The 26,357-nt window shown below is 49.3% G+C and overlaps 1 protein-coding gene across 2 annotated transcripts in view; it reads left to right on the top strand.

The window, feature by feature from the left end:
* The first annotated feature begins 1,605 nt into the window (after nt 1-1,605).
* Nucleotides 1,606-26,357, top strand: part of ADGRD2 (adhesion G protein-coupled receptor D2) — a 65,720-nt gene continuing 40,968 nt past the window's right edge. Inside the window, exons 1-12 of one of the 2 annotated variants that reach the window (XM_084821442.1) lie at nt 1,606-1,846; nt 2,501-2,578; nt 8,073-8,136; nt 10,806-11,042; nt 14,022-14,660; nt 17,207-17,305; nt 18,383-18,468; nt 20,096-20,377; nt 21,051-21,162; nt 22,823-22,957; nt 23,579-23,693; nt 25,799-25,904. In XM_084821442.1, the coding sequence (XP_084677568.1) occupies nt 1,820-1,846; nt 2,501-2,578; nt 8,073-8,136; nt 10,806-11,042; nt 14,022-14,660; nt 17,207-17,305; nt 18,383-18,468; nt 20,096-20,377; nt 21,051-21,162; nt 22,823-22,957; nt 23,579-23,693; nt 25,799-25,904 (1,980 nt within the window). In that variant the 5' untranslated portion in view covers nt 1,606-1,819. Of the gene's footprint in view, nt 1,847-2,500; nt 2,579-8,072; nt 8,137-10,805; nt 11,043-14,021; nt 14,661-17,206; nt 17,306-18,382; nt 18,469-20,095; nt 20,378-21,050; nt 21,163-22,822; nt 22,958-23,578; nt 23,694-25,798; nt 25,905-26,357 lie in introns of those variants that run through there. The other variant, XM_084821441.1, reaches the window with a different exon arrangement.

The raw sequence follows: 26,357 nt of genomic DNA, 5'->3' as shown, positions 1-26,357 counted from the left end.
CAGATTTTATTTTCTTGGGCTCCAAGATCACCGCAGACAGTGACTGTAGCCATGAAATTAAAAGACGCTTGCTCCTTGGCAGGAAAGCTATGGCAAACCTAGACAGCATAGTAAGAAGCAGAGACACCACGTTGCTGACAAAGGTCCGTATAATCAAAGCTATGGTTTTCCCAGTAGTAACGTATGGCTGTGAGAGAGCTGGACTATAAGGAAGGCTGAGCGCTGAAGAATTGATGCTTTCGAACAGTGGTGCTGGAGAAGACTCTTACGAGTCCCCTGGACTGCAAGGAGGTCAAATCAGCCCATCCTAAAGGAAATCAACCCTGAGTGCTCATTGGAAGGACAGATACTGAAGCTGAAGCTGAAATATTTTGGCCACCTAATGCGAAAACTCCCTGGAAAAGACCCTGATGCTGGGAAAGACTGAAGGCAAAAGGAGAAGGGGACGGCAGAGGATGAGATGGCTAGATAGCATCATGGATGCAATGAATATGAACTTGAGCACGCTCCGGGAGAGAGCGCAGGACAGGAAGGCCTGGCGTGCTATGGTCCATGGGGTCACGAAGAGTCGGACACGACTGAACGACTGAACAAGACGCTCTTAGCCTGGGACTTCAAGGAAGGGTCTTAAAATTTCGTCATCTATCCAGCCAGTTTCTAGCTGCAGCCAGCCCATTTCTGCCTGTTGATGGGGAATACGTGGCTCTCTGGACGTTGGTGGACTACAATTCCCATCAGCCCCAGCCCCCCATAGCGAAGTGAGGAATGATGGGACTTGCAGTCCACCAGTATCCGGAGGGCCACGCGTTTCGCCCCATCCCTGCCCCAGAGCGTTGAAGTCGGCACCCGTAGACAAACAGGCATGAAAGGTTTTTGGACCGCCAGCCAAACCTGCGCAACCTCTTCGAACCGAGGTGGCAAAAGAAACGTGTCACGGCTAGAGAAGCCTCTCTTAACCCCCTTTGTCTTTTGAAAAAAGCTGTCTCAAGCCTTTCTGTTCCTTCTCTTCTTCGGAGGGGGCGTCCAAAGCGAGGCCACGGCGGGGCCTGGGAACGGCCCGCTCGTCCATCTCTTCCACATCCCCGGCTCGCCCACTGCGGGTGAGTCATCCCGTTGCGCCCCCCAACGCGCTGGGCCCTTGCCCAGGGAGACAGCGACGCTTTTGTGCCCCTGGCTGGAAGCCGCGCTTCTCTTCCCCTCGCCTGGCTCCCTGGCCGAGGAGGAGGAGGGGAGATCAGCGCCGGCCCCGCTCGGCTGCGTCCCCGTCCGAGCGATTTGCTTCCCAGGCGCGCCGCCGCCGCCGCCGCGCCGCCGCCGCCGCCTCCTCGACGGCAGCTTCGGCGCCGCGATGGGCTGAGCGGAGCCGGTCATGAGGGTGATGGGGCCGCCGCCCCCCTCCCAGGGTAGGTGAGTCGAGGGCCGGGACGCGCTGCTCCGGGCGCCCAGGCGCGCGGCAATCCAGGCGCCCCCGAGGCTCGGCGGCGCGGCGCGGCGGGGCGGGGGCGCGCTTCGGAGCCTCTCCGCGTGGCCCGGGTCTGTCGAGGGCGGCGGGGAGAAGCGCCCCTTCCAGGCCCCGCCGACGCCCGGGAAGCGCGCCCGCGCGGCACTGGAGAGGCTTGCGCAGCGCCTGGCGCCCGGTCGTCGAAGCAGCCGTCGATCTTGGGGGTTGGAAGAGTGTCTCCCCCCGCCGCAGTGAAGAGGGTGCAGCACCCGCTAAATGGTCGCAGGGAGATGGAGGGGACCCTCTTCAACCGATGGGTCCTTCCGGCACTGAGCCAGTGCTGTCTCTCCCCAAGAAGCACCAGCCTGGAAGAGTAGAATGAACTCGTCTGGGTGGCTCAGCCAAGTGAGCCAAGCCGCACTGACAGAGGAAACGTCTGGGCTCTGGAGCGTGAATTGATGGGTGGTGGGGGGGTCGATTTTCTGCTAGGGCTCTGCACCCTGGGTGGGCAAGGGTGGGCAGGCAGAAAACCCCCCAAATCCTGGTGGCAGAGACACCCCCCCACCCCCCAGAACACAGCCACCATCCAGAAATTGACAAGAGGGCAACCAGCACTTTGAAAGCATTGGCTAGTAGAGGGGCCTGTTATTTAGGGGAGCTTCCAGAACACCCCTTGTCTCGGGGATTGGTTTTTCTCACCCCTGGGTGGCATTGGCATAATTCCTGCATTAATGACACCACCTGGAGAAGCAGAGCTCCGAGGCAGAGCCCTTGCTTTGCATGCAGAAGGTCCCAGTTCAGTCCCCCGGCGTCTCCAAGTAGGGCTGGAAAAACTCCTGCCTGAAACCCTGTTGAGAGACTGCCAGCCAAGCGCAGACAATACGGGGTGAGGTGGACCCAAGGTCTGACTCAGAAGAAGGTAGCTTCCCGTCTTCCAGCTGCCTACCGAGGGAAAGCATCGAAACCCCACCATCACCATTACTGCCAGCAGCAGCCTCATGAGAACTCCTGTTCAGCCCCAGGATTAATTGGACCGATGCGCTTCTCTCGTTCACACAGAGGATGGAAGTTTGCGAGCGGATGATCGGCATGGCCTGCAGACACTGGATGCACCGCTGTTTGCTCCTGGCCTTCCTGGTAAGTTTGCAGGGCTGGGGTGGCGTTGAGTAGCCAGAAAGTTTGAACAGGATTTCGCCACTTTCAGTGAACTGGACTGTTGCACCATTTAAAGATTTGCACCTTGGAGCGCTCCTTTAGAGTTCTGACAGGTTCTGACTGAAACCCGGAGCGGATCACCACCCCACTGACATCGGAGCCACCAGCCTCCACTGAGTGGGAGGGGGTTGGAGCCAGGGACAACAGCAAAGAGTCCTCCTGTAATACCTTAAAGATTCTCTTTCGGGGTAGGCAGGAAGTAGATCGCAATCTACTCATAGATCTCGAGGTGACTTGCAGTGGGTTGGCCACGATTTCAGACTCCCAATCATTTAACCATAGCCACAGCAAAATGGTTCCCCTTGCCCTAAACTGGATACTGAAATGAAGGGCACTTGGGGATATCCATGAGTATAGAAGGACTATGAGCTCCATTTGGTTCTGGTACTTGAAACAAATTCCTGGGCTCAGAATTCTTGAATTCTAAGTTCCAAAAGGAAATTGCCAAAATCTCTATCACTATGGTACCTTTATTAGGCCCAAGTAGGAAAAAAAAGAGGCAGACAGCACCACAGTGAAGGCACAAAAAGAGAGATGCTGGTGCTTATAAAATGATTCTTTAATAGGCTCTTCTTAAATACTCTTCAGGCGTGTTACCTTGAGAGTGCAGTGCTCTCTGGGGACGCCTACAAAAGAAAAAGCTGTGGACTATGTATTTTTGTTTTTTCCATGCATTTCAATAATTAGTGTTTGACTGCAACTCCAGAAGAAGGATTATCTCTGAAATGCTTTGAGCTTATTTAAAAAGAGCCTATTAAAGAATCATTTTTATAGGCACCAGAGCCTCTCTCTCTCTTTTTGTGCCTTTATTAGGCCAACAGAAAGGTCACATTATGCAAGCTTTCAAGTTTTCCAGAACCTATCATCTGGCAAGAAGTTAAGTGAAGCACACCCAAAAAGTGGAAAGGGGGAAAGGTCCACATTTCATTACAGTCTTAAGATGAAAAGTGGGAAGAGTTATTCAAATTAGGTTCCACCAGGTACCAAGATGGTTTCAGGTTGCTCTTGGGAACCTGCCAGGAGTTGCTGGAAGAAGAAACACACGGGTATTAAAATGGCAAATGCAGTTCAGGGTAAGCAAGTGTAAAGTGATGCACATGGGGGCAAAAAATCGCAACTTCATGTATACACTGATGGGATCTGAGTTGGTGGTGACTGACCAAGAAAGAGATCTTGGGGTTGAGGTGGATGTTGTTGTTTATTCGGTCAGTCGCTTCCGACTCTTTGTGACTTCATGGACCAGCCCACGCCAGAGCTTCCTGTCAGCCGTCACCACCCCCAGCTCCCCAAGGTCAAGTCCGTCACTCCAGAATGTCATCCATCCACCTTGCCCTTGGTCGGCCCCTCTTCCTTTTGCCTTCCACTTTCTCTAGCATCAGCATCTTCTCCAGGGTATCCTGTCTCCTCATTATGTGGCCAAAGTACTTCAGCTTTGCCTTTAATATCATGCCCTCAGGTGAGCAGTCTGGCTTTATTTCCTGGAGGATGGACTGGGTTGATCTTCTTGCAGTCCAAGGCACTCTCAGAATTTTCCTCCAACATCACAGTTCAAAAGCATCTTATCTTCCTTCGCTCAGCCTTCCTTATGGTCCAGCTCTCGCAGCCATAGGTTACTACGGGGGATACCATTGCTTTAACTATGCGGACCTTTGTTGTCAGTGTGATGTCTCTGCTCTTAACTATTTTATCAAGATTTGTCATTGCTCTCCTCCCAAGAAGTAAACGTCTTCTGATTTCCTTGCTGCAGTCAGCATCTGCAGTAATCTTTGCGCCTAGAAAGACGAAGTCTGTCACTGCCTCCACGGTTTCTCCCTCTATTTGCCAGTTATCAATCCAGCTGGTTGCCATAATCTTGGTTTTTTTGAGGTTTAACTGCAACCCAGCTTTTGCACTTTCTTCTTTCACCTTCGTCATGAGGTTCCTCAGCTCCTCCTCGCTTTCAGCCATCAAAGTGGTATCATCTGCATATCTGAGATGGTTAATGTTTCTTCCAGCAATTTTAACTCCAGCCTTGGCTTCATCAAGCCCAGCACGTCGCATGATGTGTTCTGCATACAGGTTGAATAGGTAGGGTGAGAGTATACAATCCTGCTGTACTCCTTTCCCAATCTTAAACCAGTCCGTTGTTCTGTGGTCTGTTCTTACCGTTGCTACTTGGTCGTTATACAGATTCCTCAGGAGGTAGACAAGATGACTTGGTATCCCCATACCACCAAGAACTTGCCACAATTTGTTATGATCCACACAGTCAAAGGCTTTAGAATAGTCAATAAAGCAGAAATAGATGTTTTTCTGAAACTCCCTGGCTTTCTCCATTATCCAGCGGATATTGGCAATTTGGTCTCTAGTTCCTCTGCCTTTTCTAAACCCAGCTTGTACATCTGGCAATTCTCGTTCCATGAATTGCTGGAGTCTACCTTGCAAGATCTTGAGCATTACCTTACTGGCATGTGAAATAAGTGCCACTGTTCGATAGTTTGAACATTCTTTGATGCTTCCCTTTTTTGGTATGGGGATATAGGTTGATCTTTTCCAATCTGTTGGCCATTCTTGTATTTTCCAAATTTGCTGGCATATGGCATGCATCACCTTGACAGCATCATCTTGCAAGATTTTAAACAGTTCAGCTGGGATACCGTCACCTCCTGCTGCCTTGTTATTAGCAATGTTTCTTAAGACCCATTCAACCTCACTCTTCAGGAGGTCCGGCTCTAGCTCACTGATCACACCGTCAAATCTATCCCCGATATTATTATCCTTCCTATACAGATCTTCCATATATTCTTGCCACCTTTTCTTGATCTCTTCTGCTTCTGTTAGGCCCTTGCCATCTTTGTTTTTGATCATACCCATTTTTGCCTGGAATTTACCTCCGATGTTTCTAATTTTCTGGAAGAGGTCTCTTGTCCTCCTATTCTATTATCTTCTTCTGCTTCTGCGCATTGCTTATTTAAAAATAATTCCTGATCTCTTCTGGCTAACCTCTGGAATTTTGCATTTAATTGGGCATATCTCCCCCTATCACTATTGCCTTTTGACTTCCTTCTTTCTTGGGCTGCTTCCAGTGTCTCAGCAGACCGCCATCTTGCCTTCTTGGTTTTCTTTTTCTTTGGGACGTTTTTTGTTGTCACCTCCTGAACAATGTTGCGAACGTCTGTCCATAGTTCTTCCAGGACCCTATCTACTAAATCTAGTCCCTTAAATCTATTCTTCATCTCCACTGCATATTCATTAGGAATATTAGTGAGCTCATATCTAACTGATCTGTGGGTCTTCCCTATTCTCTTTAGATGTTGACCCAGTGTGCGGCTGCTGTGAAAACAGCAAACTCCATGTTTGGCATAATAGGAAAGGAATCAAAAATAAAGCTGCCAGTATCATACTTGCGCTTATACAGATTTATGGTGTGATCGCACTTGGAATACTGTGTACAGTTCTAGTGATCGTACATCAAAAAGGATATTGTAGAGATGGAAAAGGTGCAGAAAATGGCAATAGAAATGATCAAGGGGCTGGAGCAACTCCCCTATGAGGACTGTTTAGCTTAGAAAAAAGGCAAGTAAGAGGAGAGATGATAGAGGCATATAAAATTAGGCACGGTGTGGAGAAAATGGATAGGGAGACATTTTTCTCCCTCTGTCATCATACTAGAACCCAAGATTTTCCCATGAAGCTGAATGGTGGGAAATTCAGGACAGATCAAAGGAGGCCCTTCTCCAGACAGCGCAGAGTTAAACTAGGGAATTCACTTCCACAGGTTGTAGTGATGGCCACCAGTTTGGATGGCTTTAAAAGGGGGTTGGACAAATTCCTGGAGGAGAAGGCTATCAATGGCTACTGGTCCTGGTGGCTATAAGCTACCTCCAGTATCAGAGACAGTATGCCCATGTACACCAGTTTCTGGGGAACATGGGCGGGAGGGTGCTGTTGCACTCATGTCCTGCTTGTCGGCTGCTCATTGGGGCATCTGGTTGAACAGAATGCTGGACTAGATAGTCCTTTGGTCTGATCCAACGTGGTTCTTCTTATGTTCTTAAACAATGGTTCATACCCCATTTTTGAAAATATAAAATCCAGCTGTTTGCATCAGGCTCCAGATGATGGCTCTCTGGGCTCTTGTAAATAAACAAAGTAGAACCTGCAAGCCTGGAGTCCAGTGGAGGCTGATGGTTCCAATGTCAGTGAGGCGGTGAATCCACTCTGGGTTTTAGCCAGAACCAGCCAGAACTCTAAAGGAGCTCTCCAAAGTGCTGAACCTATTTGGGATAGGTACCCCCCAAGGGTATTCACCGCCTCGTGACACCAGAGCCATAGCCTCCACTGCTGAAGCCTGTTAACCACTCTCATAGTCCACAAAAAGCTAGCGACATGCTAAGTCTGTTTGCCTTTAAGGTGCTACAGGATAGTTTGCTGCTTGTGCTGCAAGTCCAACAGACGACCACTGCTGCCCCTTTGTGTTTTTTCTTTGTTTTTTGCTCGGGGGGTTGTTGGTTTTTGTTTTAATTGCTAAGGCTCTTTATCAACGTTCGTTCATCATACGTTGTTTAGTCTTCTGGGTACGATGAATGGCACATTGACCTTAGCCTGCTTTTGGTGCTTAATTTCTAAAATGAGACGAGCTTGCTGAACCCAGGTAGAAGTCTTTGATGTGGAAGCTACTGCCTGCATCCCAGGAGTGTGTGGGGTTGGCTATGTTTGCAAGGCAAAGGAAAGAAAAGGCTCTTTGTATATGCTCAGAGGCACTTCATCACTATTATTGAGCATGCCCTAGTGCTAACCTCTTAGTTGCCCAATTAGTTTCAAAGTCCTTACGAGTGTAATGCCTTTATTAGGCCAGCCAAAAGGTCACAAAAAAGGGGCAAGCTTCTGAGATCCCCAGATCTCTTCATCAGACAAGATGTTACAAAATGCAGGTTTGGGAGGCATGAATGGGGACAGGGAAAAATGGACAATGGTGAAGTGAACATGCCATCACTCTGACTTCACCATCACGTCAGGGTTTTTCTTTCTCCTCGTTCCACCCCCACCCCCCACAACCTGTTTTTTGTAACATCTTGCCTGCTGAAGCGTTCACCAGCTTCCACATTTTTGGGTGATCTTTTGGTTGGCCTAATAAAGATGTTACACTAATATGGATTTTGGCATTTTTCTTTCAGTCAACACGGCTACCTTTGGGGGGTTTGCCCAATCAGGATTCTGAGTAATTTTTCTAGGGCTGCTGCTGCTCATCCCTTTGTTACAAAGGTTGTTGGTTAATGGCTAAGAAAACCCAGGGTGTTCCCCACTGCCACCCTGTAAAGGTATAAAATGGTTTGGAGGGGGAGAGGCTGTGTTTTGCATAACTGGAGGAACTGGTGATCTCTCTTGAGAGAGCTATTCTAGAAGAAAAAAATACACAACCGAATTTCCTTTGCAGGTTGGCATTCCCCAGAGAAACTCTCTGGGCTTCACGATACCTGCTGGAAATCGCACTACAACAGGTGGGTGTCTTAATTTGTGCTTCGATGTGTTTAAAAGTAAATGTCAATGACTGCTGATGTCTGCAAACAGCTAAGGAGCCCAGTGAAAAACAAAAGAAATGCCTTGGCAGGCTCTCGTTTTTCTGAGAGTACAGGCAGTAGAGTCTGGTGGTTCTGATGTCAGTGGCGGGTCTAATGAGCTATCCAAAGTGCACAGCTCCTTTAGAGTTCTGACTGAAACCCAGAGCGGATTCACCACCCTTCTGATATTGAAGCCGCCAGCCTCCACTGATTACAGGGTTTTTTGCTCCTGAGACCAAAGGACCCGGGGTGGAGATGCCCCTACAAAGCACTCTGAGAGGGCCTTAGATCTGCCTCCCCCTCCTTCTCATTCCCTATGTTGGTTTTTGGGATGAAGGTCAGAAGGTCTCTCCGAAAACCATTTTCAGGGCCTCCGCAGTGGCACGTTTTCCGCCTGGACCAATTGTCTAGTTTTGCTGGGGCAGGCAGAAGGCCTCTCTTTGTTCTAGCGGTGCTGCTTGATTCCTACAGCCGCCTTGCTTGGATCTGGCTTCTTCCTTGGCCCCATCCATGGTGGAGCACAGGTTTCTCCCAGCTTGGGCCGAACAAGCGGGCTGGAATCAGGGCGGCTGAAGGAGGCATGCAACATGTTCAGCCTCTGTGCATGGTGTACGAGAGTCAGATGCCACTTTTTGGCACAGGCGCTGAGGCAGGTGTGGGAAGCATCCTCAATGAGCAGGGCGAGCTCCAAGTCTGAGGGGGCCCTTCGTGGCCCCTCCAGTGGGCACGCACTAGAACCTGTGTTGGGCAGCTGGGAGCCACCTGCCGTTTTGATGTCCCACAATGCCCCTGCCTTAACATTGCTCTGGAGCATTGTGGGACATTTGAAGTGTGGGTAGCTCCCAGACTCAGTCACTTGGTGCAGGGGGGCAGGCAGGTAGGCATCAGCGATGGGCCCCCACTGGGACATTGGGCCCCTGGCACCTGCCTAAGCATGCCAGGTCCTGAGGAAACTGGGTACACCATTACGAAGCAGGGGTGAAAAGTTGGAGGTTTGTCTTGCCTCCCCTAAGGAGTGCTTAGACTTCACGTCCCAGTCTTCCTCCTCCTCTTCCCCCCCCCCATGCCATCTTCCAGGGGAGAGTGTGGACCTGCAGATGTTGCTGGACTACAACTCCCATCATCCCATTGGCTATGCTAGCTAGGACTGATGGGAGCTGCTGCAGCCCAACATCCTCTAGAAGACCACACATTGCTTGCAAGGGCCAAACACAGATCTTCTTATTTATTTAGGGTGTAATCTTATGCATGTTTAGGTGGTGGGGGCGTGCTGGGAATTGTAGGACTTTTTTTCTGCCTAAACATGCATAGGATTGTACCCTCAGTTAGTTAATCACGGTCTTCATATACCGCTCCACATCTAGCCAGATTCTGGAGCGGTGAACAAGAAAATATAAAAAGAGAAGAGGAGAAAAGAATAAAATTCCATATTAAACAATTGTTATTTTTTAAAAACAGAATACTAATAAAAAAAAATATCTGGTCAGTCAAGGAAATAAATATGTTTTCAGGAAGTGCCAGAAACAACACAATGTTGGCGCCTGCCTGACCTCCAGAGGCAGGGAGTTCCATAGGAAGGGGGCCACCACACTGAAGGCTCTTCTCTAGGTGGACTCCAATCAGGCCATTACGCTCCCCCTGAAGACACAGGTTCTCAGGTTGGGTGTACTTCTGGATTCAGCTCTAGTCCTACCTGGAGGCCCAGGTTTCAGCGGTGGCCAGGAGTGCATTTGCACAGTTAAAGTGAGTGCGCCAGCTGCACCCGGTCCTTGAGATGTCTGACTTGGCCACAGTGACACATGCCTTAAGTTACATCCTGTTTGGATTACTGTGACGCACTCTACGTGGGGCTGCCTCTGAAGAGTGTTCGGAAACTTCAGCTGGTTCAAAGAGCTGCTGCCAGACTGTTGACCGGGCTACAGGGAGCAGACATCTCCTCTGCAAAAACAGCTTCACTGGCTCCCCATCTGTTTCTGGGCACAATTCAAAGTGCGGGTCATGACCTATGAAGCCCTATACGGCTCTGGTCCAGGTTATCTGAAAGACCGTATTCTCTCCTATGAGCCTGCTCATGCCGTTGGATCTTCAGGGGAGGCCCTTCTCATGGTCCCGCCACCATCACAGGCTCGCCTGGTGGGAATGTGGGAGAGGGCCTTCTCAGCGGCTGCCCCAAGGCTCTGGAATTCCCTTCCCAGGGAGGCGAGAGTGGCACCCTCCTTGGTATGTTTCCGCAGGCAGGCAAAAACTTTTTAGTTCTGTCAGGGCTTTGGGGATAGTTAGTCTGGACCTGCGAGAATACGATGGATTGGTACTATTGTTTCTATTGATGTTGTTTTTAAAATTCTGATATTTTATACAATTTTATATTATTGATAATTATACTTTTAACTTTTGTATATTTCTATTTATATGTTTTAACTGTACAAGTTGTTAATGTTGTAAAGCCGCCTTGACTCCCAATATTGTGGAAAAGGCAGGATAATAATATTAATATTAATAATAATAATAGGTCCATGCAGAACCACCTCTTGGTTGAGGTGGCAGAATCTGCGATGATGACAGCTGCTTCTGCAGCCCCTTCGACTCCGCTTCCCTGCTTTTCCCTCCAGGTTCCGCCCCCATCCCTCTGGTCCTCGAGATATCTGGAGAGATGTATGAATATGTGTCCTCACCTCTGGATTGGTGGCGCGCGGACGCGTACTGCCAGCAGCGTTTTGCCCAGCTGCCCTCCGAAGCCTGGGACAGTGAGCTGGACTCTCTCGGCAAAAAGCTGCGCGCCCACCAGGTCCAGGGTGCCGTATGGGTAAACGGTGAGGAGGTGTTCCTGCAGAAGCCCAAGAAGAGACGTGAGTAGAGGACCGATGTTACGGGGGCAGTATGGGGTTTCCGAGCAGGACGGGCAGGTGAAGCAGGATGCTGTGGTCACAGTGGGTTTTCTATTTTATCATCTATGTTATGGCCATGCCTAGTCAATGGATCACTGCTCTAGCATCTGTATCTGAAACATCTATGGATCTCAGGTTATGTCTTATTCAGCAAAACTCTTGTTCCATGTCTATTGGATGCCATAACGTCTCTTCAGTAAGGGTTTGTCTAAGTCAGCTAATTGCTGGAGGTGTAATACCACTAATGCTTATCTTAATCGTATGTTTTGGCAATTCCCAATAGTTGCCTCTTTGGGGGAGGGGGTTATTATACAGATGAACTTCGTATTGGAACACTGTTTAATATTTACTGATATACATGTTCTTTTAAATTATCTATCTGCTTTCTGGAAGTTAACACACAGTCAGCGTAAATGGATTCTGCATGTCCTTTTAACAGCTAAAAGAATGATATTACAACATTGGAAGGAAAAATCATCACCTTCTATAATGCAATGGATTGAGGACTTAATAATGGTTTCAACATTTGAACAGATGGTATATAGGTACCACTCACAAATGGATACATATATGGATATTTGGTCTGTCTTTGGTGAAGTTTATCTATAATCTGTTTTATGTTTTTAAAAGATGTATTTTCATATATGCACACATATATGTTTCACATGTATTAACTGAAATGGATACATTCAATCATGCCGACATATTTTTTTCTTTGCTTTTCTCTAATGGTTTTTGTTTTGCTTTGTTGTGTTGAAATTTACAACAAAGCAATGAATGATAATAAAAATATTTTGGCCATGCTGGCTGGTAATGATGGGAGTTGCAGTCCAACACACCGGGTTGGAGAAGGCTGGACTAGTCCAAAGTTATCCAATGAACTTTATGGCTGGGGTGGGTGGGATATGATCCTGGGGCTCTCTGGTCTTAGTCCAGCACTCTAGCCACAAGACCAGCCTGGTGTCTTTCCCTGAGGTCCCTTAAGATCCTCTGAGCCTGTAGGCTGAAGAATCGTGTCATATTGCTTTTATGTAGAGAAGAGAATGAAGCAGGGATCCCCAACATGGTGCCCGTGAAACCCGTAAAACTCCCACCACCTTTTTTTAATATACATGCATGGATTAGTATATATACATAGCAATGAATACATATGAAATGCATACAGTCTTCTAGCAATTATACATAGGCTTCAACAGAAGCGGGCCAAATATCCAAAAAAGTTTCCATTCGAAGGTGCCACCCATTCGAATACTGAAAGCGTTGTAAAGTCCTCAGTCCATTGAACTATAGGAGGTAAAAGTTTATCTTTGCAATGTTGTAATAATCAGTCTTTTAGCTGTCAAAATGGTGCAGAGAATCCATTTATGCTGACCATTTGTTGATTCCCATGAAGTAGGTAAATCATCTAAAAGAGTGTGTACATCAGTGAATATTAAAGGCTGTTCCAGCACAAGATTTATTTGTGTAAATAACCGCCTCCCCAAAAGAAGCAACTACTGAACATTGCCAAAACACATGTTTAAAAGAAGCATTTGCTGTATTGCACCATCAGCACTTAGCCAAATTAGACAATCTCTTATTAAAGAAACGTTGTGGGGTTCAATAGACATGAAACAAAAGTTTTCATTGAATAAGATGCAGGCTAAGATCCATAGACATGACAGGTAGATTGCAAAGCAGCGATCCACTGATTAGACATTTTATGGTGGTGCCCACAGCAATTTCTCAAATTCCCAAATGTGCCCCCGAGTCCAAAAAAGGTGGGGACCCCGAAATAAATAATTATTTTTTAAAAGCCTGCTGAGTATTAGAGATCATCAGAACTGAATGAGGTCGCAGTTTCTGAAAAGTTGCATCACCATCATTATCATCATCATTATAATATTTATGAACATCAGAAGAGCCCTGCTGGATCAGACCAAGGGTCCATCCAACGTTCTGTTCACACACTGGCCAACCAGATACCCCACTGGGAAACCAACAAACAGGACAGGAGTGCAACAGCACCCTCCCGTCCATGTTCCCCAGCAACTGGTGTACATAAGCATATTGCCTCTGACACTGGAGGGAGCATATAGCCATCTGGACTAGTAGCCATTGATAGCCTTCTCCTCCATGAATTTGTCCAATCTCCTTTTAAAGGCATCCCAATTGGTGGCCATCTGTAGTAGCGAATTCCATCGATTGACTTTGTACTGTGTAAAGAAGTCCTTCCTCTTATCTGTCCTGAATGCCCCAGCAATCAGCTTCATGGGATGCCCTCACTGGGTGCTAGCGTTATGACAGAGGGAGAAAACTATCTCCCTCTCTGCTTTCTCCATGCCGTGCATGATTTTGTACAAATTAATGGGCCGCGGTGGCTTAGTGGTCAAGACGCTGAACTGCAGACTGGAAGGTCGGCAGGTCAGCCGTTCGAGACCCGAGTGCCGCGTGACGGAGTGAGCTCCCGTCTTTGTACCCAGCTCCTGCCAACCTAGCAGTTCAAAAGCAAGAAATTGCAAGTAGATAAATAGGTACCGCCTTGGCGGGAAAGGTAACAGCGTTCCGTGCACCTGGGTGTTCAGTCATGCCGGCCACATGACCACGGAAGCGTCTTCGGACAGCGCTGGCTCTTCGGCTTAGAAACGGGGATGAGCACCGCACCCTAGAGTCAGACACGACTGGTTGGGGACACCTTTACCTTTTTACCATGTCTCCCCTTACTCGCCTTTTCTCCAAGTTAAACAATCCCAACAAGGGTTGTAACCTTCCCTCATAGCGGAGTTGCTCCAGCCCCTTGATCATTTTAGTTTTGCTTATACTCATTATTTAGATGTCCATGCCTCTGTGGGCTTCTCTTTCTTTCTTTCTTTCTTTCTTTCTTTCTTTCTTTCTTTCCCTGATGTTCTTCTAATGTTCCGCTCTTGGGCTTGCTCCGCTCTCCCCCCCCCCCCGCACTAGGAACTCACTCAACACTGATCCTGGAGTTCAAGGACAAAACGGACACCAAGTTTGTAAAGGTGCTCGCTGACTTCCCGGCCATGCCAGCAGTGAGCGCTTGTGCCCAGGTCCAGTGGGACCCCAGGGCCGTGGAAATCTCCACCGTCTTCTCCTACGCAGTCCCGGCCTTCATCAACGAGTTCCAGCTGCGGGGCTTCGTCGACCAGAATGGCTTCGTTCGGTTTGCTGTCATCCTACACGGACACCACTCCCCGTACTTGCCGGTGTTCCGCGCTGACGGACAGTGGCACCACTTCTGTGTCATGTGGCAGCAGCGCAAGGGAATGTGGGCTGTGTACGCCGATGGGAAGGAGAAAGCCTCAGCCGCAGGTCTCTCGGCTTCCCAGGCCGTTGGTGGCCATGGCACCTTCATCCTTGGGCAGGACCAAGACACCTTGGGTGGCGCCTTCAAGGAGAAAGAGTCCTTTAGCGGAAACCTCACTGGGCTACATGTTTGGCAGAGAGTCCTCAGCAGGGAACAGGTGGAGAAAGTGCGCTCCTGCATGCCCATTGCGGAAGGGCTTGTGTTCGCCTGGAACAGCGACATCCTAGAAGTAGAACCAAGCATCCAACAGGCCACGGTGCAGCTCACCTGTCCAGGTAAGGTTCTCTTGGGCTGTGCCTGTGCTAGATGCCTGGTGTTGGTCCATCGTGATCTGCCTGCCCCTGTTTTCCGCTGGTGTGGTCTTGATTGTCTACATTGGTCCATGGAGGAGGGTCTTCCATCTTCAGCAGGAAGACCTTTGGTCTCTCTTTTTTCATGGGTCATCCCATGAAGCTGATTGGTGGGAGATCCAGGACAGATCAAAGGAAGGACTTCTTAAACTATGGATTCACTTCCACAAGAAATAATGATGGCCACCAATTTTGTTGTTCAGTCGTTAAGTCATGTCCGACTCTTCGTGACCCCATGGACCATAGCACGCCAGGCCTTCCTGTCCTCTGCTCTCTCATGGCTTTAAAAAGGGATTGGACAAAGTTCTGGAGGAGATGACTATCAGTGGCTACTAGTCCTGATGGCTATGTGCTACCTCCAGTACCAGAGGCAGTATGCCTGTGTACACCAGCTGCTGGGGAACATGGATGGAAGGGTGCTATTGCACTCATGTCCTACTTGGGGGTTTCCCACAGGCAGCTGGTTGGCCGCTGTGTGAACAGAATGATGGACTAGATGGACCCTTGGTCTGATCCAGCAGGGCTTTTCTGATGTTCTTATTTAATTTCAAAATAAAGTTAAAACAAAGGCAACACAAAGAAGAACATACGTAATAATAAATCAAGATCACTAAAGAAACAAAGGAATTCACTGATGATAGTTATTAGTCTGTAACTGATATGCTTAGGGAACATATACAGTAAAACAGACAAAGTAAGAGCTTAATACCAAACGAAGTTTTGATCTCTTTTTTGACTTCGTGGTTCTCCACTGTGGGTCCTCAGATCCCTTCCAGTATTGCCTGGGCCCTGGGCTGATTCTCATTGTTGCCAATGAGAAAATAGTTTTTATTGTTAATACTAGGCCTCTTTCTCCACGAATATTTTAAAAACCGTACATGGCAAATAGAGTTGCATGAATTGGCTGCCCAGGGCCACAAAAATGCTAGTGCACATGGAGTAAGCTGTACGAGAAGATCCATGCAGCTGGTCACGTGCCTGTCAGGAGGACCTATGCGCATGGAGACTCAGTCACATCACATCCAGGTTTTCCATGTGCTCTCCTGAAACAGGAGACTGTGAAGTACCATCCCTTCCTGCCAATAGGTACAGCCTTGTGCAGTCATTTTCCCCATTCCCCACTTTCTCCCCCAACTCTCCTGCCCTCCTTCTCTCCGCAGCTATCTTCTCTCTCCCCCACCTGCTTTTAACCATGTACCTCCAGGCAGGGTCATTGCCAGGCCTGGGCCCCAGCCCAAATCCATTTCCTAGTGTTCTGGATCTATTCCACATAGCCCTGAATGTCCACTGATGCCAGTACTGAGCCCATCAGAGGAAGCAGCATGCCTTCTACTGTGTCCATGACCTGCTGAACTTTGCAATTAAGAATCGAGTGCCTGGATTTGTTTTTTTCCTTCTCCCTCCCAATCCCCTTTCCTTTTCTGTTGTGTTTTTTAAGTTGTAAGCCTGTGGGCAGGGACTTATCTTTGAATTAACTTTGAAAGCTGCCTTGGGAGTCTTTTTAGCTAAAATGCAGGATTGAAAGGCGATAAATAAATAAATAAATAAACAAACAAACAAACAAATAGGTTTTTTTCTTCACCTAGTTGTCATTTAAGGGGGCAATTTTCAAGGGTGATTACAGTTGGAGAGGGAAGGTTAACTCTCCCCTCCTCACATGCTGCAACATACACACACACACACACACACACCAGTCTCTTCTGGCATGGCAATTAAGATTAGGGGGGATCCTTTTTCCATTGGTTTGGGATGATCTGAGGCAGGATGAAAATTAAATGAAGAATTTATTTTATTTGAGATGATTTGGGTGAGAAATTAATTGGCTGGCTTTGCCTCCTGTGAAATTTAACTAAATCCTAGTAGTAATTTCTGTATTTGCATTTATAGATGTAAATCAACATATACAAAGTTTATGCAGATTTGTGTCTTATAAATCTTTTAAATACCTAGTAACACCCCTGCCTCCAGGGCCCCTGTCTCTTCGCTTCCTTGTCTTTCATTGAGAATTCCTTGGCCACACAACTCATGCAGCAGATTCCTTCCCAATCTCCTGTCACAAGGGCTCCTTTTTTAGGTGTTTCTCCCCTCCACACTTACCTCTTGCTTCTGTCACAGAAGGTGTACTCAGGGGCGGTGCTAGGTACCTAAAAAAGCCCAGGTGGGCTCCTTCTAATGCCACCCATGATTGTACTGCTTCCTAACATTCTGTTACAGCACATCCCCCAGCTAGGATCCCCATGAACATTTCATGACATCACAGCAGCACAGCCAATGGTATGGGGGAGGGTGTGGTTCAGAGACGGCGAGGTGGGGAGTATACAGCCTGGTTTTAGCACATAAGGTAAGTGATAGGCAGGGCTGGAGATGGGCATTTTGTGGGTGTTTGGCTGGAGGTCAAATTCCCACGTGGCTTTTGGCTTTCTCTTGTAAGAATCTACAGAGGATGTACTTTTGTCTGTGTGTTCCCACAGGGCCGCTAGAAGAATGCAGTGTGTTTAAGGTCACCCCTGGAAGCCTTGCTCACGCTTCCTGCCTGCAGCCTCTGCCCTTTGTCTGCCGCTACAAGAAAGGTACAGCAGTTCTGGCCAGATCAATTTTACCTTTTACAGAACAGTCCCTGCCTTGACCATCCCCACCTCCAAACTCAAGCCCTTCTATCCACCTTCCCCAACCAGGCGCCCTGCAGATGTGTGGCTTCGTCTGAGGCTTTCTGGTTATTCTGTCTTTTGAAGCCTGGCTTTGATCCCAGGGGTTGTTTTCAAATCTTCTCCCATTCAGTTGCTGGAAGTTAGCTGCCATTTTATTTAGATATCAATGCACTGCCCTGAGCCCTATTTTTAGCGGAAAGGCAGGCTATGAATCTAAATCGAGAGCCAGTGGGGTGTAGTGGTTAGAGTGCTGGACTGGGACGGGTGAGACCCGGGTTCTAGTCCCCACTCGGTCATGAAGCTCAGTGGGTGACTTTGGGGCAGTCATTCACTCTTAGCCTAACCAACCTCACAGGGTTGTTGTGAGGATAAAATGGAGAGGAGGAGGATAATGTAAGCCGTCTTGGGCTCCTTGGACGAAAAGGCAAGATATACAGGTAACAAATAATCAATCAATCAATCAATCAATTGACACACACACCCCTCCTCATTCACTGGAGTAGTTGGACTAGAACAGGGGAAATCAGAGTTTTAATCCCTAGTGGAAATACGTCCCATTGGACTCAATGGGGAATCCTTCGGATTACACATGTGTGAGAGAGATGTGTGTGAGAGTTGCAGTGTGGTGTAGTGGTTAGAGTGCTGGACTGAGTCTGGGAGGACCCAGGTTCTATTCCCCGTTTGGCCATGGAGTTCATTTGGGCTGAACTGACCTTGGGCCCATGCTCATCTCTCCGTCTGCCGTACCTTGCAAGGTTGTCAGAATAGAATGGGGAGAAGAGCAGGCCACGAACGCCATCTCGAGTTCCCAGGGAGAAAGGCAGGATATAAATTCAGTAACAGCAAAGTTAGTAATGCTTCACGCCCCGCTGTGCCAAAAGGGTTGTGCGAATCAGCCGTCGCTCCTGGGATCCTCCTTGCGAAGCACCGGGGGCTTGGGGAGTGGCACGCCAGCGCCGAGAAAGCATCCGTTTCTGTGGCTGTTGTTTTCCTCCCCAGATCTTTACTTCCGTCTGAAGAAAACGCAGTCAGGATCTGTCCCGCCGCTCATCGCCTGGGTAAACGCGCGGGCAAATGCGACAGTGGTGAGTCCGAGGCAGGGGTGTCGAGCCTTTTTCAGCTGGAGGGCCAAATTCCATTTTGGAGAAGCTCTCTGGGGCCACGTTCTAGTGGCTAGGCATGGCCCAAATCCCCCCCATCCCCCAAGTACCAGCATATCGTAGCTCTTAAAGCTCCCACTGCCAGCAACTAAGGCTTAGGAGAGGCATTTCAACCTTTGGGGGGGGGGATGAGCAAAAGATGGGACACCACCAGACGATCAGCTGTGGAGGGAAGGAGGGGCCAAGGGAAGGCGGTGTGGCCATCTGGAGAATGTCACAAGTCCAGATTGGAACTTCAGGTGGGCCGGATTTGGCCCTCCAGTGTGATGTTCAAGATCCCTGTTCTATGATATCAGCCTCAGTGCTGCTCCCACCTCCCAGCTCCAGGGAGCCTGCTACTGAGGTCTAGCAGCATGCCAGTGTCTTGTGCAGGCTGCCACTCCACCCCCCTCCCTTCCACGGAGCCGGGCCTGGCTGCTGCCGGTGATCTCAAACAGAAGGAAGACCTTTGCGTCAGTGCGTCAAAGGAGTCTTGCATCCAGAGCTTGGTGGGAAGTGGCGTGGTGCCCGTGGCGGCCAAGCTGCGTGGATCATGGGCGGCGCCCCAGTGCTGGGTCCAGGCTTCCGGGGTGGGGCACTGCGGTGCAAGGCTGGGGCAGGGGGGCTCCATCAGGTCATGCTGGGGCTTGCTTGGGGGGACAAAGGCCTGGGTTGTGTGGAAGAACCAGGAGACAGGTGTGAGCCGAGGACCCAGATGTGGAAACATCCATAGGCTGGCTGGCTGGCTGGAATCCCCCAAAGCCGTGGCTGTTGGCACTGTGTGCAAGTCCTGATCCACGCCCTGCACAGAACGAGCATCGCAGGGGCCGCTGCTTTCATTTCCCGAACACACGACCAGTCAGTGGAGTCTGGTGGCTTCGATTTCAGTGGGGCTTTGCATCCATTCTGGGTTTCAGTCAGAACCAGTCAGAACTCTGAAGGAGCTCTCCAAGGTGCCGAACCTATTTGGGAGATGGGGTCCGGCACCTTGGAGAGCTTCATTAGAGGCCTGGCTGGTTCTGGCTGAAACCCTGAGCGGATGCACAGCCCCACCAAAATCAAAGCCGCCAGCCTCCGCTGTGACCAGTGTCTCCAGCCTTCTGGGAGGGCACCGCATGTTCATGGCCCCTCAGGTGGGGCTGGGCAGAGGTGCCAGGAACCCAGCTGTGGGGCATCAGGTCTCTGCACATCTTTCTGCCTCGCTTCACCCCACACCCCAATTTCTTCTCTCCCCTTCACCCTGGCTCTGTGGCCGGCTTGGACACTTTCCCCGACCACCCTGGCCTCCTTCAGCTTGAGTTCTGCTCCCAGTCAGAAGTTCCAAATTCTGCATCTTGGAAGCACCACTTATTTTTACTTTTTAAAGTAATGGATGACTCTATGCAGATTATGCATGGATGACTCTTGCTTCGTTGATTATAATTTTTTGTTCATTCATTATCCTTTGTCTGGCTCACTGATGCAGAACTGAGGAAGTGGCAGACACACACACACACACACACTCTCTCTCTCTCTCTCTCTCTCTCGCATTAGTCCCACTTCTTGAACCCGGGACTCCTTTTTCCTGCCGCAGATTCCTGCGAGCATCTTCCAGGCAGACGTCCAAGCCGTGAATATTTCAGCAGCCGCTGATTTCCTGGGAGTCGTGGAGACGGTCCTCTCAGACACTGAGCCACCTCCCCTGGACGCAGCCGCCCTCCTGGGCATCTTCCAGCTGCTGAAAGAGGTCTCGGGCATGGAAGTCGATGGGCCAGAGCAACTGGCCACTCTGGAACAGCTGGGACGGCACTATGTGGAAGTCGCTGGGATCCTCCTGAAGGAAGAGAACACCGAGGAATGGTCTGAAATAAAACCGGTAAATCATAGAATTGTAGAATTGGAAGGGACCTTGAGCTCCTCTAGTCCACCCTCCATACCACTACACTTGAGGTAGGAACTAGAACATGTCAAAAAACGGCTGTCCACAGGAACATAGGAAGCTGCCTTGTCCTGAGTCAGGCCCTCGGTAAATCTAGGCCAGCATTGTTGACACTGACTGGCAGCAGCGGCTCTCTGGGGTTTCAGGCAGGATTTCTTCCCAGTCCTACCTGGAGATGCTGGGGATCGAACCCGGGACCTTCTGCATGCAAAGCGGGGGCTGCAGCCTTTCCCAGGCCTCCTGCTTGAAGATCCCTAGTGAGAGAGAGCCCACCACCACTGGGCTCAAGTAATGACAAGGTCATTACTTCCCTTGTCAAATTGCTCCTACCATCAAGGAGTTGCTCCTAACATTGAACCGAAATCTACCCTCCTGTATCATGTACACCCTTAGAACTAGAACTAGAATGTACACCCTCTGGATCAGCAACAGAGAACAAGCCTTTGCTCTCTTTGCGTGACAGCCCTTCGGGGATTTGAAGTGGGCTGTTGTGTTCCTTCTCTGCCCACAGGAGAGGCAGCGGGGCACAAGCAGGAGATGAAGGTGGCTGTGTGTCTTTTTTTCCCTGGCTCCTGCTGTGCCCTCTTCCCACTGTTCATGTTCCTTCCAGATCATTGGTGGACCCATGACGGTTGTGGAAAATGTGGACAGGATGGCTTCCAGCCTCCATCAGCTCTTGAGCACAGGTCGGCCGAAAGTCACCATCCAGAGTAAGAACATCGGTGAGTTGAAATGAAGCTTTTCTGGCTAGGGGTGGTGGAGAAGTCCACAGTGGATTCAAATGAGTTCGGATTTCTATGAATCCAACCTTCAGGTTCTACAGCGGGCCAGCTTTTTCCAAGTTGTGCAGACCTCCGTACCATTTTTAAAGACTTTGGGGGGAGATTTGTGCAATTTTGGCCTTTTGCAAATGTGCAGTTGCGCATCTGCACCCGTACGCACTTGCACCCGTACGCACTTGCACACGTACGCACTTGCACACGTACGCACTTGCATATGCACTTGCATATGTGTGCGTTAGCACAAATGCACATTTGCAAACAAGCAAAACTCTTGTACCAAACCTCCGATTCCGTCCATTAGCGGGCAGAACAAAAAATGCCTGACAATCTGGGAAACACAGATGGATCGGATTCAACAAAATCTGTACGCCCTTTCTGCTGACACAATGCAAAACGTTGACCCAGTTTAAGTGGCTTTGTGTGGGGGAGCCTGGGGAGTTGAGTGCCTGGTTCCACCTCTAGCCAGCCTTATGCCTCGGGGTCGGGTTGGGTGGCCATATTTCCTTTTTGCTTCGATGCTGCGAGGCGAGTCATGATTGCTGGGAGCTGGACTTGCAGCACGGTCCAGCAAGGCAGTTCAGCTCGCGAGGCTAGAGCTGGGTGAGACACGGCAAGTATCCAAGCAGCAGCCGAGCACGGTGACATTTCACACAGGTACCACAAGAGGGCGCCCTGGGAACACTGTTCCCAGCGTGGGCCGGAAACTCTTCCCAGTTGGTTTTAAACCTGTTTTTCATGTCTGTTGAAATAACACTTCCTAAAAACAAAGCGAAGAAATACACAGATTATGCTCAGAGGCACAGGGGAAAGCCAGTATGATGCAGTGGTTAGAGTACTGGACTGGGACTCAGGAGATCCGGTTCTAGTCCCCGCTCAGCCATGAAGCTCACTGGGTGACTTTGGTTGGGCCAGTCACAGACTCCGAGCATAATCGACCTTGCAGGGTTGTTGTCAGGATAAAATGGAGAGGAGTAGGACCACGTAAGCTGCCTTGGGTTCCTCGCAAGAGGAAAAAAGGCAGGATATAAACGTAATAATCAGTAAACACACAGTGTATCTTTCCTCACCAAGACAGGAAAATTTCCAAGCAATCATTTAAATCAAAGCTTTTATTGTTTCAACCAGAGGTTACAACAAGCAAAATAATAACAAAGATAAAACATACATAAAAGAAACGAAACAAATCATATTAATTTTTAATTTCCTGCAAGGTCATAAAATTAGCTCTATGCGATTGGGCTGTGACAGCAACATTGGCCAATGCCAATAAGACTGTCTTACTTTTGGAAGTAAACAAAAAGTGTCTTCTGTCTAAATCGGACCAGCTGGACTTTTTTTCAAGAAAACGATGCAAATATTTAGAATGAATTTGGGAATAAATAGGGCAATAGAATAAGTAATGAGGCAGATCTTCCACTTTGCCAGTACGGCAGGGGCAGAGTCTCAAGGCATAGGGAGTCTTGTTAAAACGCCCTTCTAAAACTGCTGTTTTCATTTGCTCCATCATTTCCAAGCAATCACTTGTTTGGGGTTAGAAGCTTTCTCGGAGGTGCCCCGTTGTTTTCAGAGATTACACTGCTCCTGGTTCTTTGATCCCCAGGAGTCGAAGTGCGGCGTGTGGAGCTCAGCACGCTGGCGGCTGGCGGCGCTGCGTACGTGATGCTGAATCAGCACCGAGACGAGCCCGACCAGATCGAGGTTCCAGCGGAGGAAGTGGAGAGGCTGAGAGTGAGAGGTGGGGTGGGGTATGATGCTGAGCTACGCTTGCAGCTGCACTCAGTCCCCCCTCCGTCTGCCTGGATCACATTGGCCACAAATGCCACGTGCAATCTGGTTTCTCTCTGCTGTTTTGGCGAGGGCTGGAGAGGACCGGCCCTTCCGCGAGGCAGAGTGAGGCAGCTGCTTCAGGCAGCCGATGCCGAGCATCAGGGAGTGGGCAGAGCGGCGTGTGTTGCACAGCCTGCCCTGCCCTGCCGTGCCTGGGCCAGCCTGCTGCCCCGTTGCCATTGCTGAAGTTAGATTCAGCCACCATTTTAGTCAGCTTCTGTTCATGGAATGGAGGGAGGCACCATCTTGTCCTTCGCCTCAGGTGGCAATGTGTCGTGGGACGGCACGGGATCTGGGTTGGAAGGTGAACCTGAATGACACTCTCAGTTGCAAAGCACCTTGGAGAACTCCTTTAGAGTTCTGATTGGTTCTGGCGGAAACCCGGAGCGGATTCACCACCCCACTGACATCAGAGCCACCGTATTTGGCCCCTCCCTGGGCTGCGCTTGCTGTCCGATCTCAGCCACAACTGAGCTTCTGGATTCTGCTGGCACCTGTGAGGAACGTCTTTGACTTTGCCTTTGTCCAGGCCTGCAGCAAATCACCGTAACAAACACCTGGTATAGCTATGGCTCCCTGCAGCGCCTTCTTGCCGGCAGCAGCGCTGTGTTCGAGGATGCAGCTGTGTCAGACGGAGGCAGGAGGTGGGTCACTTGGAGCATTGCGAATGTCCCTGCGGGGGCCTGAGACACTGCCTTTCCCACCCACTCAGGCTGGTTTTTCAGTGGTTGGGTTTTTCGCCCCAGGGCCAAATTCCTCATCAATCCAAGGGAGGGGAAATAATGGGGAGGGGTCTGAGTTGTGAGGGGCTTGCAGGAGGCAGCTGGGATTCCATGCAGAGAGCCTGCCACTGAGCTGAGAACATATTGATTGATTGATTGATTGATTGATGGTACTTCTATATCACCATTCTAGGCCAATCAAGGCGGTCGTTTAGAGCTTGAAAGGTTAAAACCAGTACCTTGAATCGAGCGTGGAAAACAATTAGCAACCAGGCAGATCTTTCAGTACTGGGGTGACATGATCAGTAGCTGCCTCATTTTGCACCAATTCTGGACAATCTTCAAGGGTAGCCCCAAGTAGAACACATTGCAGCAGTCTAACCACAATGTAACCCAGGCATGGATAACTGTTGCCAGGTGTTTGCCTTGCCCTGGTGGCAGGATTCTAAGCAGAGGCCTCTGGGCCCAAACTGCAGAGCCTAACGGACTTTCTGGAATGGCGGTAGTAAGCTGCTCTGGGGCGTGGAATTAGCAATAGGGTGTAGACCTTCCTTGTGTGCAGTTTTGTTGTTCGGACGCAAGGTGGTGCTGGCACTTTTTACATTGCTGGCTTGTCCAAGAAGGAAGGGAGGAGATTTGAGCACATTACCATCTCAGTGTTCCGCACAGGAGTGTTTCTGTGGAGTGGGGGACTGAAATGGATTGTAACGGCGGGGAGCTAATTCCCTCTTGATAGTAGGTAAAATAAGTTCTAGGAATGGTAAAACCCAGATGGGTCAAATATTTATTCCCTTATTTTTTAAATAATAATAATAATAATAATAATAATAATAATAATAATAATATCATCTAAGACATCTAAATATTTTTATTATTATTATTATTATTATTTAGATTTTTTAGATGCCTTTCTCAAAAGAGACCGAAGGTGACTTACATCAAAATTAAAATATACAAAATTTAAAACAGCTAAAAACAACTATGATGTAAAATATCCCCCCTCTGCAATAAAACATCAGGGACAACCCTAAACAATTCAACCATCATTTGCCATCAAATGCCTGCAAATATTGGAAAGTCTTAACCTCGTGCAAAAGGTGACAATGTTGGTGTCTGGCGGGCCTCACTGAAGGCCCCGCCACTCAATTGGGGGGCCACCACCAAAAAGGCCCTCCTTCTCCACCTCGGAGGTGGGTCTCAGATCTAGATCATAGGGTTCGTTTGTGTATTATTTGTGGTTTACAAAATACAACTTAACATCCCAACAATAAATAACAAAAACTAACCGTAAAAAAGCATTCAAACAGCTCCTAGCTGTCATAAATTAAGCCTGCAGCGTCGATACAGAGATTCAACACAAGCTTATGACTGTTCAAGGCACAGGCAAACAGGATGGACTTGTCTGGCAACTAAAGGAGGCTCATGACAGCACTGGCAGGATCTCAGTGGGGAGAGGATTCCAGTGCTGAGGACCACCATGGAGAAGGCCCTCTCACCAGTCGCCATCTGTCTGACCTCTGAACCTGGGGAGTTCAGAGGGCCTTGGGGGCCCTTGGCAGGAGGGCCTTGAAAGAGGATCTGAATGGACAGACAGACTTCTATGGAAGCAGCTGATCCTTACGAGGTTCCAGCCCTGGGCCATTTAGGGCGCAATCCTATGCATGTTTAGACAGAAGAAAGTCCTACAGCTCCCAGCAGTCCCCAGCCAGCATTGTAGGAGTTTTTTTCTGGCTGGGGCATGCTGGGAGCTGTAGGACTTTCTTCTGTCCAAACATGCCTGGGATTATGCCCTCAAGAGTAGTAGCACAAATTAAAGATTAGGTTGATGCGGGGAAGATTCCTTTTGAATCGAGGGGGCTTTGGTTGATTGGCAGTTGCTGAGAAGCCCCCTCCATCCACTCGGCTGTGAGCTTCCCTCATTTTGTCAATTCCCCTCCTCTGCCATGCCCACCGCCCAGGCCCCGCTGGTTAAACTCTCTGCCCCTGCATGCAGCAGGGAAACCAAATGCACGTTCATGTCTGCCCAGGTACTCGAGCACCCAGGTGGGCTCCGCCATCATCTCCTCCACCCTGGTCAGCGACTATGAGGAAATCAGCACCGCCGTGCGTTACCGCCTTCGGCACCGGACCCAGGTGAGACTGAGTCATGAAGTGATCGGACAGCCAGCAGTCTGGTGGATGCGGGGCTTTGGGGATAAACAGGGTGGGAAGTGACGGGGGGACAACAGCCAGGGAGAGGACACTGTAGTAGAATGTGGAAACAGGCGGGGAATCTTTTCCTATAGATGATGTGTTCCCTCAGGGGGTAATCTGTTTGGGGCTGCATGCCAGCAGTAGGCAAGGCCGAAGCCAGTGGTGGGTAGGGCCAGAGCCAAAAATAGGTGGACCACCTCTTTTCTCTCTCCCTCTTTCTTTCACCCCCTTCTCTCTCTCTCTTTCTGTCACCCCTTTTCTTTCTCTCTCTTTCTGTCATCCCCCTTCTCTCTCTCTCTCTCTCTCTCTCTCTGTCACCCCTTTTCTTTCTCTCTCTTTCTGTCATCCCCCTTCTCTCTCTCTTTCTGTCACCCCTTTTCTTTCTCTCTTTCT

The sequence above is a fragment of the Heloderma suspectum genome, chromosome 14 (assembly GCF_057233095.1).
Source record: "Heloderma suspectum isolate Gila_16-S chromosome 14, 16-S_ref, whole genome shotgun sequence".
In the NCBI taxonomy this organism is placed as follows: domain Eukaryota; kingdom Metazoa; phylum Chordata; class Lepidosauria; order Squamata; family Helodermatidae; genus Heloderma; species Heloderma suspectum.
The sequence above is the reverse complement of the archived record's forward strand: the minus strand, read 5'-3'. Positions and strand labels throughout refer to the sequence as shown.